The sequence below is a fragment of the Haliaeetus leucocephalus genome, unplaced genomic scaffold (assembly GCF_000737465.1).
Source record: "Haliaeetus leucocephalus isolate CR32 unplaced genomic scaffold, Haliaeetus_leucocephalus-4.0 Scaffold228, whole genome shotgun sequence".
Lineage (NCBI taxonomy): Eukaryota > Metazoa > Chordata > Aves > Accipitriformes > Accipitridae > Haliaeetus > Haliaeetus leucocephalus.
The window spans coordinates 20,905,726-20,923,399 of record NW_010972664.1 but is presented as its reverse complement, the minus strand read 5'-3'; the positions used below and the strand labels follow the sequence as shown (position 1 = coordinate 20,923,399).

Genomic DNA, 17,674 nt, shown 5'->3' with positions numbered 1-17,674 from the left:
CATGTGCATTGATAAGCTGTCCAAATCTGTCTAAGCCTAAGTAATTTCCTAGGCTTCAGAAATACATGATCCCACCCTTGCTGTCTCACCTGGCTTCAAATGCAGTCCATGCACTGTCATTCTGAACCACAAGAATTTGAACAGCTGTCTCATATGGAGAGCATCAGTGGCATATTTAGTCTGAACAGTACTCAAACCCCTCTCCTAGTCAGGAAAAACACAAGCACTTGCCCAATTACATTCCCTGACAGGTGAGGTCCCCAGTACTCATCCAGTCGGTCCAACTGTAAGACAAGTAAGAAAAGGCATAAAATAGGCCAGTGTTTCTTCTTTTCATTACTTGATCATATGAGTCTCTTCATCAGCATCATAAAACTCCTCATCTTCACTTCCACTCCCTGCAGAACTGTCTTTGTCTCCAGACTAGAAACAAAAATGAAGTCATTGGTTAGTGCAGATGCCACTACATCAATCTCAAAATAAGCAAGCATGAACCATTACACTTATGTTGGAATGCTGGTAGAGGAAAAAGTAAGAAAAGACAGGTCAAATCACTGTATTAAAACTTCGTAAAAGACATTATGTGAATTAAGATTTCTGTGTGTCCTTGGTTCTTTAAAAGAGACTTCTAGTGGATGGACTTTCTCTGCTCCATCAGTACACTAGAGAATACATGCAGGAGAGAGACCAGCTAGAACAGTTCTGAAGTCATAATCTACTCAGCTTTCTTAATTTAAGTCTAAAGGTCCCTACTCAGTAGTGAGCTACTGGAAACAGGCTCAGAACACACAGGTTACTTGATCAGGTAAAAGCTTCTCCATCCTGAATTATTATTCCTCCATGTGTAGCATGGGCATTTTCCTATACAAGTTTTCAATTAAAAAGATCCCCCTGCAACACTAATTAAAGGTGTTATGGAAGAGGGAAAAAAATTACCACTTCATATGTTCAGAAAGTAAACTCCCTATTATAGGCATAACTACTCCAGCCAGAGTCCTTTTAACAACATAATTTATATCATATACCCAAACTAAAGTCAGCTATTACAGCTAATTGATTTTTGTTTGGCCACTATAGCATTTTTCCATGGAACTGATACAAATTATTCCAGTTAAAAAGATTCTCTTGCTAATATGAACTCCATTTAGTTTGAGTATTTAGGATTTTTTTTCCAGTATGCTTGCATCCACCCTAAGACTTCTGCCTGCCTAGTCATATGCAAAGAAGGGTGAGAGAGAAGGTGAAAAATAGAGAAATGGAAATCATGTTCCTGACTGACAGTACCATGCAAGCAAAATCTGTAGCTTTAGATCTATCTTCAGAGGAGTTTTGCTACAGCAACGTGCGTTAACTGCAAAGGAATTTCAAACAGTTTGAGCACTAAGACCTGTCAGAAAATATAAAGGGAATCATGTTATGCTTTTTTCTGGATTTCTAAAATTATTTGAGGAAAGTCAGGCTATCACTGGATGCTGTCCAACTTGAATATCACATTCATGTATGTTAACAGAGACAAAACCTCTATTCTGGGCAACAGAATGCATGTTATCTTTAAAGTGGTACAAAAGGACAATGGATTCCACAGGGGGAAATTCAGGGTATGCCAAATAAATTCTACCTCTTTCTTATAGCAGCTTTGTAAGACCTCTCCATGGCCCTGTCAAATAGGGTTAATGTTTAGCAGCTTTTCATTTTATCAGCACTTTATGAGCTTTAAAATAAAGCCCTAATATGTCACAGACATTCCAGGTCCATAACTTCAGTGAAGATGTGATTACTTCAGCCCTGAACCAATGACATTTTTTTTCATTTGGATTCAATAATTTTAATCCATCTGGGGAAAAGTGTTCCTGAAGAACATTCTCAAATTATTTTTTTTTTATTTTGCGGATCCTGTTCAGGTTGAGATTTTTAAGAACCCTGCTTGCACTTCTGCAGGCAAGATTTAAACTTGACAAGGCTGCTTGACATAAGCAAACCAAGTTGTGCAAATACTGACAGACAAACAATACTTGTCTCCTCAAAGGGCAATACTGACCTTACTTGGTTAAAAAGGAAAATAGAAATGTGACTTGCCCTGTCTAAATTGTAACACCTGCACTGTTGGCTAGAATTGTTTTTTGTTAGTAAACCATCTGCACAGTTAAGATGCAATAATGATGTAATTACCAAAATAACAGCTGGTGTAAACTTGAGGTAAATGTATATGATGGATTTGTGTAACCAGCAAGAATGTGGTGCCATAACACATTATCCAGTATGGTTAAAAATGTTTATAAAATGTGCATGTAAAGTAGCTAAAGTATAAAATTAATTGTTACAGGGCTGCCTCTTTCAAGCCTTCTTCAAGGGTGCTTTTGTCACTAAACTGTGCTGTCCTGTCAAGAATTATTACAGCTAAAATCGGTAAACAAGGCAACGTGTTGAAGCCTTTGAAAGGAAGCAACTGTTCTCATTCTAGAAATAAATGTTACTCTGCTTCCTGATTTCTGTAAAAATAAGTTTATGACTACCTGTGAATCTCAGACTGCTTGACCAAAAATTAATCAAATGAAAGTAAAAGGTGTTATAAGGATCCTGTCTCATCCCAGCCTGATGGGACAACTAACATTTTTTTTTTTGAGTTGCCCTTCAAGTCTTCTGACCACTTACTCAATTTTTATTAGTCCATCGATACCTAAAATTTTGGGACCAGGATTTAAACGTTAAAACCTTACCCAAATTCAAACACCCACTTCCAGCTCTCTAGCTACTTTTCTCTAATCCCACTCCATTCACAGAGGAGCAGCCATGAAAAAAAAAAAACCCTCCACACAACTAAGCTGTACACACCTCAAGAGGTATCCAGGAGTTTGACAAAATGAAGTATAAAATAACATGAAAAAACAACATTTAAGGAAACCTCACTGAAAAACATCCTGCTACCACATTTAAACTTATGTCTACGAGTTTTGTAGTTTCAAAGTTTTCAACAAATCTCATTTCCCAGAATCAGCAGTGGGACAGATCTCAGAGGTTAGTCTAGCTTCAACCCATTTAAAGACTCTCTAGGATAGACCTAATAATTGACATTGCAGAACAGCCAGCGCAGGTCAGGGCAGAAATACAGTGTGCTGCCTTTAAGAACAGCCCTTCACAAACAGGCTTCTGTTTTCTTTAACATCTAAGGCTTCTCAAACTTCAATGGCCAGCTTTGCAAGAATCATGCTGCAGCAATCCATCGTAAAGATTAGAGAGGCACAGACACCACCGAGTCCTTTATTCCAAAGGAAAAGATTGTAAGCATTTGGCCTGGAAGGGATGAATTAATCCAGCTATGTTTCAGCCTGCATTTCCAGACATTTCAGACATGATGGTAAGGTTACTAAACTATCTTCTGTATCTCCTTGGGGCCTATCCTCCACAGGCCAAGAATCACTATCCTAATCTATTTAGAGTGGCATATTCAAACTGACAGCTGAAATAAACACAACAGAAAAGTACTAGGAAAAAAAATGAATATACCTGTGAGCCATCTAGGGCTTGCAATGACATCGCTTCATCACCCAGCCTCCAGTACGAGCATACCTGCAGGTCTGAAATAGTTTCTAGCAAAGGGCTGTTTAAGGTCTCTGGCAACAATAAACTTAAGAGCCCAGACAAAAGACCAGTTGCTCCAAACACAATATAAGGCAGAGACCACTGTACAGATTTCTGGAAAAAAGAACAGAGAGTTAGGTTGAGATTGGTTCCCTCTGGTTCATACTGCATATTAAAGCACTTAACCTTTACAACCATTCCATGTGGCAAGTGTTTGTGTTCATATTTAGCATAAAGGTTACCAGTCCTACTGGTCTTTTTTACCCACTATTGTCAATTGCATCTTGTCAATACTATAGGATTTACACAGATTTTGGGGATGGACATTAAAAAGAAATGCCTGCTGAATTTATACTCAATTCTTGTCCATAACATATATACTTTTTCACAAACGCAACATCACTTTGTAGTAGGGAAGAGATATCACAGAATCACAGACACACTGGTTAGAAGAGATCTCCTGAGGTCATCTAGGCCAACCACCTACTCCACACACGACTACAGCCAGCACTAGACTGGGTCAATCATAGTTTTGTGTAACCAAGTATTGAAAAAGCTCCAAGGATGGAGATTCCCCCTGAGTAGACTGTTCCAGGGCTGCATTAAGCCTCTCAAAAAGAATATTTTCCAAATTTCCTATCTAACCCCCAAGCCAAAACTTGACCCCTGCTGAAGTGTTCCACGCTGCTGGGAAGATCAGAGGTGCAATATTCCCTCAAGCTTTCATCTGAAGCCATGTGCTCTAGGCCCCTGACCATCTTGGTTACCCTTCCATTGGGCCCTCCCCAGATTTTTCAACATCCCTCTAGAACTAGGAGGGCGCTTAATCTGTGGGCCACATACTGAATTTGGCCTGATGTAGCTCAGTGTGAAGTTTGCCCGTTTGTGATGAGAGAACACTGCTAGCTCCCATTTAACTTGCCATCCTCTGTCGTACCTTGGTCTCTTCCAGCAAGGCTGCTACTCAGCCAGTTGGTTCCCAGCCTGTACTGACCATGTAATTAGTCCACACCAGAAACAGAATTTTACTCTTCTTGTTGGCCTTCATGGGACTTCTGTTGGCCCAAAAGGTCCCACTGGACTCAAGATCTACCATGTGGTGTGCCAATCACTCCTTATCTTCCATCCTCTAGAAATACTAGGAGGATTTATTCTGTCTTATCTTCCACTTGCCACCAGCCACCAAATACCAAGCCTGTCACTATCCCTTTGAGCCTGGTGGTCCATACAACATTCAAATCCAGTATTCCTTTCATGCAGGACACACTTCCTCAGCTTCCAATCAAGAATGCTGTGGGACAGTGTCAAAAGCCTTACAAACCCCTTTTCTGCTCTCTTCCCTCTCCTCACCCACATCACCTTCTGCAATGAAATAGCTGACTATCAAATCAAACTGGCTGAGAATGAATTGCCCTTTGTAAATGCATGTTCACTGATCCTGATTACCTTCTTGGCCTTCACATACTCAGAAACAGACTGAGAGGTCACGTCCCAGAGACTGAGTTTGAGCTGCTCAGCCTGTAACTTCCTGGATCCACTTTCTGATCTTAAAGATGCACATAGCATCAGCTTTTTTTTCCCCCCCACAGTTACCAGTGACCTGTCTCTACAACAATGGTTTGTCATAGGTGATGGGCACTTGCCTCACTATCACAGCCAGCTCTTTCACCACCTCTTAGGGAATCCTATTCCATGGAATGGAAAGCTTTCAGCTTTAAGTGTTCTTGAACCTATTGCTCCTCCACTGTTTGCTGCCCCTCTGCTTCCTCAACTGTGCTGATATGCACAAAGTCTTGGGGTCAGGCTTTGCCTATGAAGACTAAAGCAAAAGTGTTAAGTATTTCAGCTTATTCCAGCTCATTTGCCAATAGGATGTCCAACCCATTCAACAACCGGCTAAACATTTTCTCTAAATCTCCTTTAGCAGATGGAATCCCTATTTATGCTCTGTGCTAGTTTTACCTTCAACTGAGCTTTGGCCTTCCTGTTATCACCCCTGACAGCCTAAGCAATGTTTATACTCCTCCTTTGATGTCTGTCCCTGTTTTCACATAGCTTGTTACAAGCAAAACTACACTGGGGAAAGGTGTGTGCAAAAATACGAGTCATCTACAATATAGCTCCAAAATGTGTACATTCACTTTCAGACAACCAGTAAAGTAGGCTCACTTAAAAAAAGGCAAGAATTTAGCTGTTTGTTTCAAAAACTCACTTTGTATAGTAAAGAGCAATTCTAAATTGAGAAAGTAACAGGCTGTGATCAAATACAAGAGCAACATTTCATCTTTTAGTTCAGCAACTAACTTTTCCTATTCCTACCCTTTTTATAAGATCCCCAGACAAAAGATACTGAAAAAATGCATTAAAATAGTTGAAGAAATTCCACAACACAAAAATAGTTCATTCCTTCCTCAAATCAATGTTCATTCGTTATTTAACCAGAGCTATTTTCACTTTCATGGGACCCCTCCAAACATGATGATCCAAGATTTGTGTCTCCTGCAGTGCCAAATCTCTGCCAGATACAACATAATGGATGTCCCAACTGCTACATAGAAGCTGCCTATTACATCTGCCTGGGAAACCTGCACCAGTCTTGGCTTTGCCTGTTGTACCCCTGAGGTGCTCATACTCTCACCTACCCCATGTTTCATTCTGCAGATTAAAAGGCTCACTGTGCTCACCTGCCCTTTTGCTGCCCTTCTGCCTGACCTAACAAGATAGCAAATGGCAGACAGGAAAGTTGTTCCAGGTGAAATCTGTCACATTAAAGGAATTGTCACTTGACCTCAGCAAGCAGTTTGTGTGGAAAACTGGCACACTCTTTTACCTGCATACACATAAGACTATGAACATAGAGGAGAATAACAGCATCATCCCCGTGCTTCGTTCTTCAGAATTTTTCTTTGCCTTGACAGACTGCTGAGAAGTTTGTGTTCAAAATCCTTGCCAGTATATCAGGTCTCCACATCATCATCTTCATTCATTGAAAGATGAACCACTTTGCTGATAATTATAATCCATGGATATTCAATGAAATGCACTGATGGTAAAACTTATTTTTTCTCAGAAACACTAGTTATTAAGCCCATATGCTTTATCTTGATGCAGTAGATCTTTTAACTATGTGGGGGTTTTGCTATTACTTGCTTCAGGCTTAAAATTGGGTATCACCATCTTGGTATTTTGAAAATACTATATTGCTAAAGTCCACTAGCTAAGTCCCAAAATTCTTACAGGGCTTAAAACACCCAAACTAAATAATGTTGACTTTGTCTAATCACACAGAATATACTGCAATGCCTTTGGCCTACCACAATACTGTTAGGACATGAAATTTACATATCTTAGTTTATATACATAATTTATCCAAAACATTTCCACCTCTAGAAGCCTCTGATACATCAGAGTCACAAAACAAAAACATATATAACAGTGAGAAGTTCAGACAAACCAATGAAGGGACGAAAGGAGCAATGATTCCACCAACACGGGAAAACATGGAGCAGGCACCCATTCCAACATTCCTAAGAAGAAAAAAAATCATTAATCAGTGACATTTGCATAGGAGAAATTATGACTTGAAAAGTGCCAATGAGCAAGGAAAAAACACCCCCTCAGTCATGACCCTGATCACATTAACTGGAAAAGAAAAGTCAAATATAACTGAAAGCATCCCAGGACAGGAATTAAAACATACACTTTGTGCTTAGAGAGAAGCAAAAATCCCCTGCAGATTCAGAATTCTAACATACACACACATATAGAGAGGCAAAGAAAGTGTAATTTCAGTTAATGCGTCTTGTCTCTGCCTGAAACTTTGGCTAAGTTCCTTTATCCAAATTCTATGTATCAGCAGATTTGCCCACCCATGAAAAACACCACAGTATAGTTTCACTGGTGGCTGATCATCAACAATAACACCTGGTTAAAATATCTATTAAAAATTGGACCCATATGATAGATGCTTTTGTCTGCTCTGTCAGCACAAGCACAAGGTACTTCTGCCTCTAGTGAGTGAAACTTTACTGTTGCTTACATACAGCCTATGAAGCATTAAGTTACTTTTACAAAGCTTATTGACCAGTCATCTTCATGTTGCTGGTTAAGCAAGTGTGAATGTTTAATAGAGTTGTCTGGCTTATAAAGCACTGAAAAAGTTACAGATATCACTCATTAAAGAAATATCAGCAATACTATTGTTATCCTCATTAGTGGAGAGGGGCTGTGGGCATACCAAGCAACCAAAGGACTATTTTACTGTTATATAAAGAATATGGTTAGTCTGAAGAGAACACTGCAAATTTGAGGGAGGAGGAAGTGAGAAGAGGATAAAGGAAGAAATTCTGCATATAGAACTACACATAATAATTATACATAAATGAAAATCTCAAATGAAAAGGTAAGTTAATAGAAAAAAAAAAAGAGAAGTAAAATGTGATCAGGTAAGAGAACCAGAAAAATGAGGACCTTAAAATTAACTTGTGTTACCTGATCACTGTGGGATAAAGTTCTGATGTGTAGATGTAGACAATGTTAAATGCAGCACTGATTGTCAGTTTCCCCAGCAAAGACAGAGAGCGACTATTCACCACTGCGAACACTCCAGTATCTGATAGATAAAATGTGACCCTTGTAAGGCTTTCGATCACTCAAATACATCTCTGTAATCATTTCAGTCACACAACGGTATGGAGTAAAAAGGAATCTACTGAAGAATCTGCTATGGCAGCCAAGCGTTCTTCTATTAAAGGACAGTATCTGTCAGAGGTGAGCTGTACCTTCAGGGGAACTCTCAAAACTCAAGAGAACCCAAGGAGCTTTCTTTTAGGCCGCAATGGCAGAAATCATCCAACATAATTTATATTCTGTCTCTACAGATTTATTACCTTTATCTGTGCAATCAAATTTGTACAAAGAGGAAAACTCTCCATCTAACACACTGTGAAAAAATAACTGAAAAAAATGGATTTCAAATTCACAGCAGACTTGCTAACTAGCCCCAAATTGTTTCCATTCTATTAAATATAATCTAGTAGAAAAAGACTGGGTTAAATGACTGAACAGTCCCAGAGACTATAGAATGGAACTATTGCTGAATACCAGAAAAAAGAGAAACCGAGTTTTCCTTTCCTTGTCCTTGGTGTTCCAGTAAGTGACATCTTTAAAGCACTGAAATCCTACATTAAGGCTCTACTAGAATATCAAATTTTAGAAACCTAAGATAAAAATCCCATAAACATAGTAAAAGCTGAAACTAAACCTCAACATTTTCTGAGTCTACCACTAATAAAATACTGAACTTAGAAGTAGTTTAAGAAAAGAATAATGGATACATTTTTCAAAAGCGAGCAAGGTTGTTTTACTAAAAAGAGCCCTATTCAGTGTCAATTCCATAGTACGATAACATGCTTCTAACATTATTACTTTAGAAGAAAAACAAAAGACAAGAAGATGCTGTAAAGAACCATACCAAATATTGCACCCAGCTCAGTTTTGTCTGAACAGCCAGTGCTTATTCACTTATACTGGGCACATCAGAACATGCATTAAATGCCTACCAAGGCAGGCTACAGCATAAGCCATTACTGCTTTGAACAAATCATGCTCAGTAGAGACAGGTGCTTGCTTCTGGTCAGTTAGCCATTTTGCTTCCTAGGGCACCTGGCTGACTTTGGCAGTTCAACACAGCTGATTTCCTGGGGTCTCACAGTTCTAGACTCTGAAAATCTTTTTCTTTTCACATTGTACTTCAACTGATATGCAAAAACTACTTGATGACTGGTACCAGCCTAACCAGAATATCTCTGAGTGTCCAGTGTCTAGCATCTGGAATATTTCTGGAAACTTGAGTTGCAGCCCTTTAAAGAAAGTTTCACCTATTAGACTCATTGCCATCTAGAACAGTTTATGCACACTCTCATCATAAATATTTAATATTTTTGAATCATGCTTCAAACATTTGAAGCATTTTCTCTCCTTATGACACATTATACACGCACAAATCTTAACAAGCTGAGATGAATTTATGTAGCTAGTTTTAAAAGGAAAAATTGCTCACTTTCCAATGTTTTTCAAAACAATAGAAACAAAATTGCAAAATGAAGAAATGAATGTTAGTGTCCCTTTACAAAAAAGACATTTCATTTCACATTTCTTGAAGACCCCTTGCTTCAGAAGACTTTCAGACTGCTCTCTGAACTAAAAGTTATGTGGCCACATTACTAATACCACAATCACACCAGTCTTGAACATTACAGAACAGTGAAGAAAAGATGGAAACTTGCCCCAATATTCAATTCTTAGAGGATCTTTTGACATTGGTCTTCCACTTGGAGAGATACATACAAGTTGCACGGGTACTACTGACATATCATTTGGCTAATGAGATACCCCAAGAAACATGATTCTTTGGGATTAAGTCAGAAACACTGGAAAGGAATGATTGATATGATCAGAAGTAAAGGGCAGAATCCAAAGACAAAAGTTGAAATCCAAACCTTTCCAACAAGATTTCCTTAAGATTTTAGGAAGGCTGCTGCTTATCCTTTTTGCGAGTTAGCTTCTCTGGCTTCAAAAATTGAGACTCACACATGGTATGAGCGTAATCTACTGGCAACCATCAAATTCTTAGGCTGTAGGATACCGTATTTACCAATTTTTATCACATACTCCAGAAACAAAAGGAAATATTTACCTTTCTTTTTAGGAAGAAACATGACAATAAGACAAGCCAATCCTCCCAGGAACAGAAACGCACTCAATGTTCGCTTCCGACCAAACCTGATGTGCAAGGATAACAAAGCTTTATTCTGCATTAGATCTGTAGTTTGCAGAGCAATGAGTCCTCTAAATTCACGTTGTCTCTTTATTTGCAGTTGGAAATTCTGAATGTCATCTCCCACAAACACTTCCTCTCACACTGTTTTTAAACAAGTTTCTATTGCGCTCTTAAAATGAGCGCCAAGAAGCCTTTATGCAGTGGCTGACAATTTCTAGGATTTTGATTTGCTTCCCGCTGTGTGTGCACATTTGTAAAGCTCCTCAGGAGACACGTAGAGAAGAGATTGGGAGGTGAATTCTACAAAAAGTGAAAGACATTGTCCAGAGTATCATGGCTCAGGAAAAGGCTAAATATCTTAATCAACAGCTCTGCTCACACACTAGTGCACACAGCAACTATTACACGAAACCACACGATAGCTTCAGCTGAGTTTAGTTGCAATAGCTTTGACATAACAGTGAGAATGGGGATTACAAGACAGAGGTGGGAAGAACGCCATCTTGTGTTAGCATGGAGTCAGCACAGCTAGGTTCTACTGATCCAGGAGATCAGCCTCATCTCTGAGCCAAATTGAAACGGCTCATTAATGAAGTGAGCTACTGAGAGCAAGTTAAACTGTTATTTGAAATAAAGACATATCAATGGCACTTTCAAATTGAAGCAGGAAGCCCCACACGACAGATACAAGCTAGGAGATGCAATATACAGGAAACTTATCTTTGAGAAAAATTGTCAGAAAACAAAACCCTGAATGGGTAAATAAATTTCATACTTACCATTTTTGGTTAATCAGGTAAATACATATTGGGTATGCTGGGATTTCTATCAGCCCTGAAAGGGCTAAATTGGCATAAATACTTCCACCCAAGTCACCCACATTAAGAGTAAGACCATAGTAAACCAAACTGCACACAAACCTGCAGAAGACAGAAAAAGAATAAAATCAGAGCTGCTGCTTTGCCTGCCAAATCACAGCACTGGTCTGGCACAATACACTATAAACTATATTTAGTGTTTCAGAAGATAGGTCTAAAATGTTTCTCTACAAGTGCATGATGCTTTCTAGGTAAAGAAACCATTTTGTCTCTCCACAGACCCAATTCCAGACTTACAACTCAGTTAAACTCAAGAATACACTTAAGAAGAATGTGCATAAACCAGAATAAAGTTAAAATATGATCATATTATTTGGACTTGAGGAATGATGTCTTTGTCCTTTTTGTTTTTATCAGGTTTTACTTTCATCCATACTTTTCCAATTATGTGCAAACTCTTTCTCAAACAGTTCAGATGACACTTCCACCTTCTTTTAATTTCTACACCCTGGTCCAGTTTTATTCACTCTCCAATTCTGATTTTTTACTTTTCTTTTGTAACCCTGACTGGATGTCATCTTTACAGAGAGGAAAGGAACAGGTCACTAATTCATTCTGCAGGAAATCAGCAATTCTTATTTAAGGAACAGAAAAATTGACTATTCTGCAATAAGCATTTGGAAAAGCAACAGGAAAACAGCTCTATGTTGTCTGCTGACAAAATAATGCCATTTGTTTTTTTCTTAATCAATACATCTTCCCCAAATATATGCATTATAAAAGCAACTGTATGAACAGTAACTCCAGAGGACTCACATACTACATCATATATAAGGTTTATTTCAAAGTAGCAGCAAAAGACTCAGGGCTAGCAGAACTATCTGAAAGAAAACAGGCACTTTTGGCATTAAATTTCTGCTAGTGACTAGAGGTAGCATCATGGGTTCCTGCTCCTTACTACAGCAACTGCTAGCACTGGCAGCACCTTCTCTTAAGAAAATAAACACACTCATCAGACAAGGTAGACCACCCACCTGCTAATGGGCTCCTTACACAGAAAACAAAGAATAATCCATGTGACTGAAAGTACTGACACTGCACTGGGCCAAAGAGGAGGACAGCACGACTAATCTCAGCAGCCTTTGAGGGTCAGAAAGGAAGAAGTAGTTCCGAACTATTTTGAGACTCAAAAAGCACGACAAATGCAAAGATAACACACCTCAGAACTAGACTGTAAAAATGGCTTCATGTTAGAAATGCATTAAGGAAATATTATAATACAAGGATCCTTTTTAGGTAGTGTCCCTAATAATACAGGCTGAGACAAAGTACTATCTGCAGGATGAGCCAATTCTCAGCAACATGTTCTCTCAAAGACTTAAAAAGAGGCAACAGTGGTAGCACAGCTGGGCCTACAAAGTATTTCAAGTACCAGGTAAACATCATGATCAAGGTGCGTCCCAAGAGAATCTTATATCGGAACAGATCCAAGAAGCTGCCCGCCTCTCTGGAGCTCCTCTCTGCTGGGAGTTTTAATGAAAAAGTGCACTTCTGCTTGCGGTTCCTCTTCGCAATGAGGTAGAGGGCATCTTCTGCTTCATTCAGCCGGCCTTGTGAATAGAGCCAGCGGGGAGACTCTGGAATGAATCTGAAAACACACATACATACACAGGCAGCTTTAGGGCTTTTCTTTTCTATGAGGTTGGACTTGTCTATGGAAATAAGGCTGGAATACACTTCAGTATAACAAAATTTCTCAAACAACCCTTCAGGTATAAAATTCACTTACTGAAACAGAGGCAAAGCATTTTGAAAGGAAAGGGAACGTAAGTCACATGTAATTTAGATACCAAGAAATTACACTGAGTATATACATAAATACACACACATACATACACAATACTACAAGCTGCAGTATCATTAGGACCCTGTCTTCGGAGAATTCAGAATTAAGGATGCACCATATTACTAAAGGTAACACAGGATGTTTTTGTAACAACAACTAGTTGTCTTCCATTCCTCATTTTCCAACTTTTTCCCCGAATTCTCTCCTGCAGATGGGAAGACAGAGGCTGTGCAAAGGTCATGCTCTTGCTCCACATGTGTACTGATCATTTGGTAGGCCTATAATGCCAACACAGCGTAAAAAACAAATCTTCTATTACTTTCAGATTCCCAGAACTAATTTAAACTTTAGTCTTTTGCCAGAAGCTTTTTAAAATTTTTGCCTCTGACCAGAAGTGACATTTTTCCTTTAAATTTAAAGGAAGTGATTCTATGCTTTTATAAAAAAAAAGCTTAGAAAGGAACATGTTTTCTTCCCCATGATAAAAAAAATCTGGTAGCATTTTCTGTACAGAGTAATTTTTAAGCAATGTGGGAAGGAGGCAGTGTGAAATTTGAAATTAAAAAAAAAATCTTTTCTTACAGTAAGATAGGCTTCTGAGCACAGCTCTGAAGTCCCAAGCACAAAGCACTTCAAAAAAATTGTACATATTGATCTGAAAGCTAAAATTTTTCTCCAAAGGCCCCAAACACCATTAAGTTTTGAAATATCAGAAGTGTCATCTCTGCCTTCCACCTCATGAACAGCCTCTAAGACCTCTCCCTGAGTTCTGATGCTTCCTTCAAAAGGATGTGTTGACTCTTTAGCAAAGAACTTTTTGAATAAAGTTAGTTACTGAAGTTAAATAGATGTCAGAAGGAAAAAAAGCCTTAAGTTTAAACAGCAGCTAAAGTTATTTTCTTCTTTTAAGTTACTGAGATTTTGCTGTCAGGAAGTATGCAAGAAGAGCACACTGCATCATATAGCTTTCAGTGCTGAAGTCCACAAACACAAAACCCCTACTATCTTAATGTCCTGGTTTCAGCTGGGATATAGTTAATTGTCTTCCTAGTAGCTGGTACAGTGCTACGTTTTTGAGCTAGGTATGAGAAGAATGGTGATAACACTGATGTTTTCAGTTGTTGCTAAGTAATGTTTAATCTAAAAATCAAGGATTTTTCAGCTTTTGATGCCCAGCCAGCAAGAAGGCTGGAGGGGCACAAGAAGTTGGGAAGGGACACGGCCAGGGCAGCTGACCCAAACCAGCCAAAGGGGTATTCCATACCATGTGATGTCATGCCCAGTATATAAACTGGGGGAGTGGGGGCAGGGGGGATCACCACTCAGGGACTAACTGAGCATCAGTCGGCGGGTGGTGAGCAATTGCACTGTGCACCATTTGTATATTCCAATCCTTTTATTATTACTGTTGTCATTTTATTAGTGTTATTATTAGATTCTTCTTTTCTGTTCTATTAAACCATTCTTATCTCAACCCATGAGTTTTATTTCTTTTCCCCATTTTTTTCCCCATCCCACTGGGAGGGGGGGGATGTGAGTGTGCAGCTGCGTGGTGCTTAGTTGCTGGCTGGGGGTAAACCATGACACTTAATAAAGAAGCCTTCTTCCTATGCTTTCCTAATCACATTTGAAAAATAAAAGGAAGCTGCCCATTTTTTCTTTTGCATGTCACCTTTAAGACTTATGTGCAAGCAATTTTGATGCTGTTCCTTCTGTGTAAGCACAATTGTAAGAGAAACATCATGTTATTACACAACCACAAAAACATTTCTGTATCTTTCAACATGTATAGATAGTGTCTTGTAGCATACCAGACAACAGTTTAGATCATCTACATATACCAGTTAAAGATCAGGATGGGCTTCTACACTACTCTAGAGACTGTTCCCATCTACAGTAATAATGCATATACAATACAATGTACACTTACATTTTCAAATACTGCAGCACTGCTATTTAAAGAAACCACAGAGCATGGGGTGGTAGAAGTTGAGAGAAATACCTTAGTTACACCATTTCATGCCATCCTAGAAAGGCACCTTGACTTAGTTGTTTGGTTTGCTCATTGGGGTTTTGGGGTTGGGTTGTGTTTTGTTTTTGGTTTTTTGTTTTTTTTCTTTCTTATTTTTGACATCTTTCTTGATGAAACTCAGTTTGAAAAATAACTTACAGAGAGAGAAGAAAGACGATTGTTCCTTCCAGGTTAACCACAACAGCCAGAGTTCTCCAGGAACGAATGAAGTACCCTAATAAAGCATACTGGGCAATTCCCACAGCAAAGAACAAGCCACCAATAGATCCTAACATACAATTAAAAACAAAACATTATGACACCTTTAAGGGACATTAAATCTCAACACATGGGATCAGACAGAAACTAACACTTCATTAAGAAAAATTCACTGAGTGATACAGGCAAAACCACAGCTATTCAACAAAAGAATATTCTGTCCTTTACCCATGCAGGACATAAGTATTACATCTAATTGCAAAGATCAATACAAGTCCAAAGCCCCATAAACAATTAAGTCTTGTAATTCCAAATATAAATGTTTTAGCTTTCTATGTGTAAAAATAAATACTACAAACCATTGAAAAACTAGTATTTTTAGGAATGTATAGTATTCATTTGTAGCTCATGATTTGCAAGATACTCTGTTTTACAACAGTCTCAGCATAGCCCTTCTTTGGCACTTGTCACAGACTGGGTAAGTCAGGCCCCAGAGCTGTAACAGTACAATTTATAGGCACATCTGAAGGACAGCTTCAACACTAGCAACCAAGACAGTTAAGAGTCTCTGGATCTTTTGTTCTAAATTCTAAGGTGGATTACCACATGGGACAATTTTTTTTTTTTTTTTAAACACATAAAGAGTTGTCTCATTTTCCCATTATATAAAAACACTTTTGATTTCTTTTGAAGAACTGCCAGGAATGAAAGAATTGATATTTAGCATACAAACACTAAGCTCTGTTTAGCAGAGTCCAAAATTCCAATGGATAGAGCTCAGCAATCATGAACCTTGGATTAGTAGTTAGCTGCGTAACATTCACAGGGGATGTTTCAACAGGACCTTTGTCAACTTGAGTGATGCAGAAAACTGAATGGCCCCAAGCCATCTACCATGCTTGCCTAAGGTTCGTATTAAACAAAGCCAGGCTCAAAGACTGTGGTCACACAGATGCTCAAGCAGTTAAATTCACAACTGCTATGGTGTTAGCTGTGGTGTGTCTCAAGCAGTACGAGAGACTGAAATTTATAAATTCTGACAATAAAGACACTGGCACTCAAACTTTACCTGCTAATGCCCAGTAGGCAGTACCCACACACTCATTCAGTAGAACAAAGGCCACCAGTGACATCCCACCATTCATCATCCCTACCAAGAAGCGAGAGATAGCAAAGAATTCATACGAGGGTGAGAATCCATTTGCAATGGCAAACAAGATGTCAAGAGCAAAACCTGGAAAACAAGGCAAAAGGTTTCATTTCAGAAGAGTACTTCAGTTAAAACAGAAGCATTTATCAGTATCTTTACTTGATGTTCAGTGGCATCTGTCCCAAGCAATCACAGTCAACAACTACAACACAGGTTTGAACAGAAATTTAAGTACTTAAAGTCAGTATCATAAAAGGGGGGACACAAAAGGAGTGGTTTCTGATACATAATTTGCAGTACCAAACCTTCAAATTCAGTTCACGGCAGACAATTTTTTCATATACTCAGAATTACTGTCTGGCTCCAGTTAAGATGGCTTGATATTTATCCCCATACAGAAGCCACAGATTAAATATATGACCAAATAGAATCATAGAATCATTTAGGTTGGAAAAGACCTTTAAGATCAAGTCCAACTGTCAACCATGCCCACTAAACCATGTCCCTAAGCACCACATCTACACATCTTTTAAATACCTCCAGGGATGGTGACTCAACCACTTCCCTGGGCAGCCTGTTCTAATGCCTGACAACCCTTTCAGTAAAGAAATTTTTTCTAATATCCAAACTAAACCTCCCCTGGCACAACTTGAGACCATTTCCTCTTGTCCTATCACTAGTTACTTGATAGGAGAGACCAGCACCCACCTCACTACAACCCCCTTTCGGGTAGTTGTAGAGAGCAATAAGGTCTCCCCTCAGCCTCCTTTTCTCCAGGTTAAACAACCTCAGTTCCCTCAGCAGCTCCTCATAAGACTTGAGCTCCAGGCCCCTCACCGGCTTCGTTGCCCTTCTCTGGACATGCTCTAGCACCTCAACATCTTCCCTGTAGCGAGGGGCCCCAAACCAAACACAGTATTCGAGGTGCGGCCTCACCAGTGCCAAGTACAGGGGGACAACCACTCCCAGCTCCTGCTGGCCACACTATTTCTGATACAGGCCAGGGTGCTGTTGGCCGCCTTGGCCACCTGGGCACACTGCTGGCTCATATTCAGCTGGCTGCCAACCAGCACCCCCAGGTCTTTTTTTGCCAGGCAACTTTCCAGCCACGCTACCCCAGGCCTGTAGCACTGCATGGGGTTGTTGTGACCCAAATGCAGGACCCGGCACTTGGCGTTGAACCTTATACAGTTATCCTTGGCCCATCGATCCAGCCTGTCCAGATCCCTCTGTAGAGCCTTCCTACCCTCGAGCAGATCAACACTCCCTC

At 39.3% G+C, this 17,674-nt stretch overlaps 1 protein-coding gene across 1 annotated transcript in view; it reads right to left on the bottom strand.

Annotated features, from left to right (window-relative positions):
• Positions 1-330: 330 nt before the first annotated feature.
• SLC22A15 (solute carrier family 22, member 15) overlaps positions 331-17,674 on the bottom strand; it is a 35,961-nt gene continuing 18,617 nt past the window's right edge. Inside the window, exons 4-12 of the mRNA XM_010567448.1 lie at positions 16,324-16,488; positions 15,195-15,324; positions 12,611-12,826; positions 11,140-11,280; positions 10,277-10,362; positions 8,071-8,191; positions 7,034-7,106; positions 3,505-3,693; positions 331-423 (exon numbers count right to left, since the gene is read on the bottom strand). Coding sequence (XP_010565750.1) covers positions 337-423; positions 3,505-3,693; positions 7,034-7,106; positions 8,071-8,191; positions 10,277-10,362; positions 11,140-11,280; positions 12,611-12,826; positions 15,195-15,324; positions 16,324-16,488 — 1,208 coding nt within the window. The 3' untranslated portion in view covers positions 331-336. The remainder of the gene's footprint in view (positions 424-3,504; positions 3,694-7,033; positions 7,107-8,070; positions 8,192-10,276; positions 10,363-11,139; positions 11,281-12,610; positions 12,827-15,194; positions 15,325-16,323; positions 16,489-17,674) is intronic.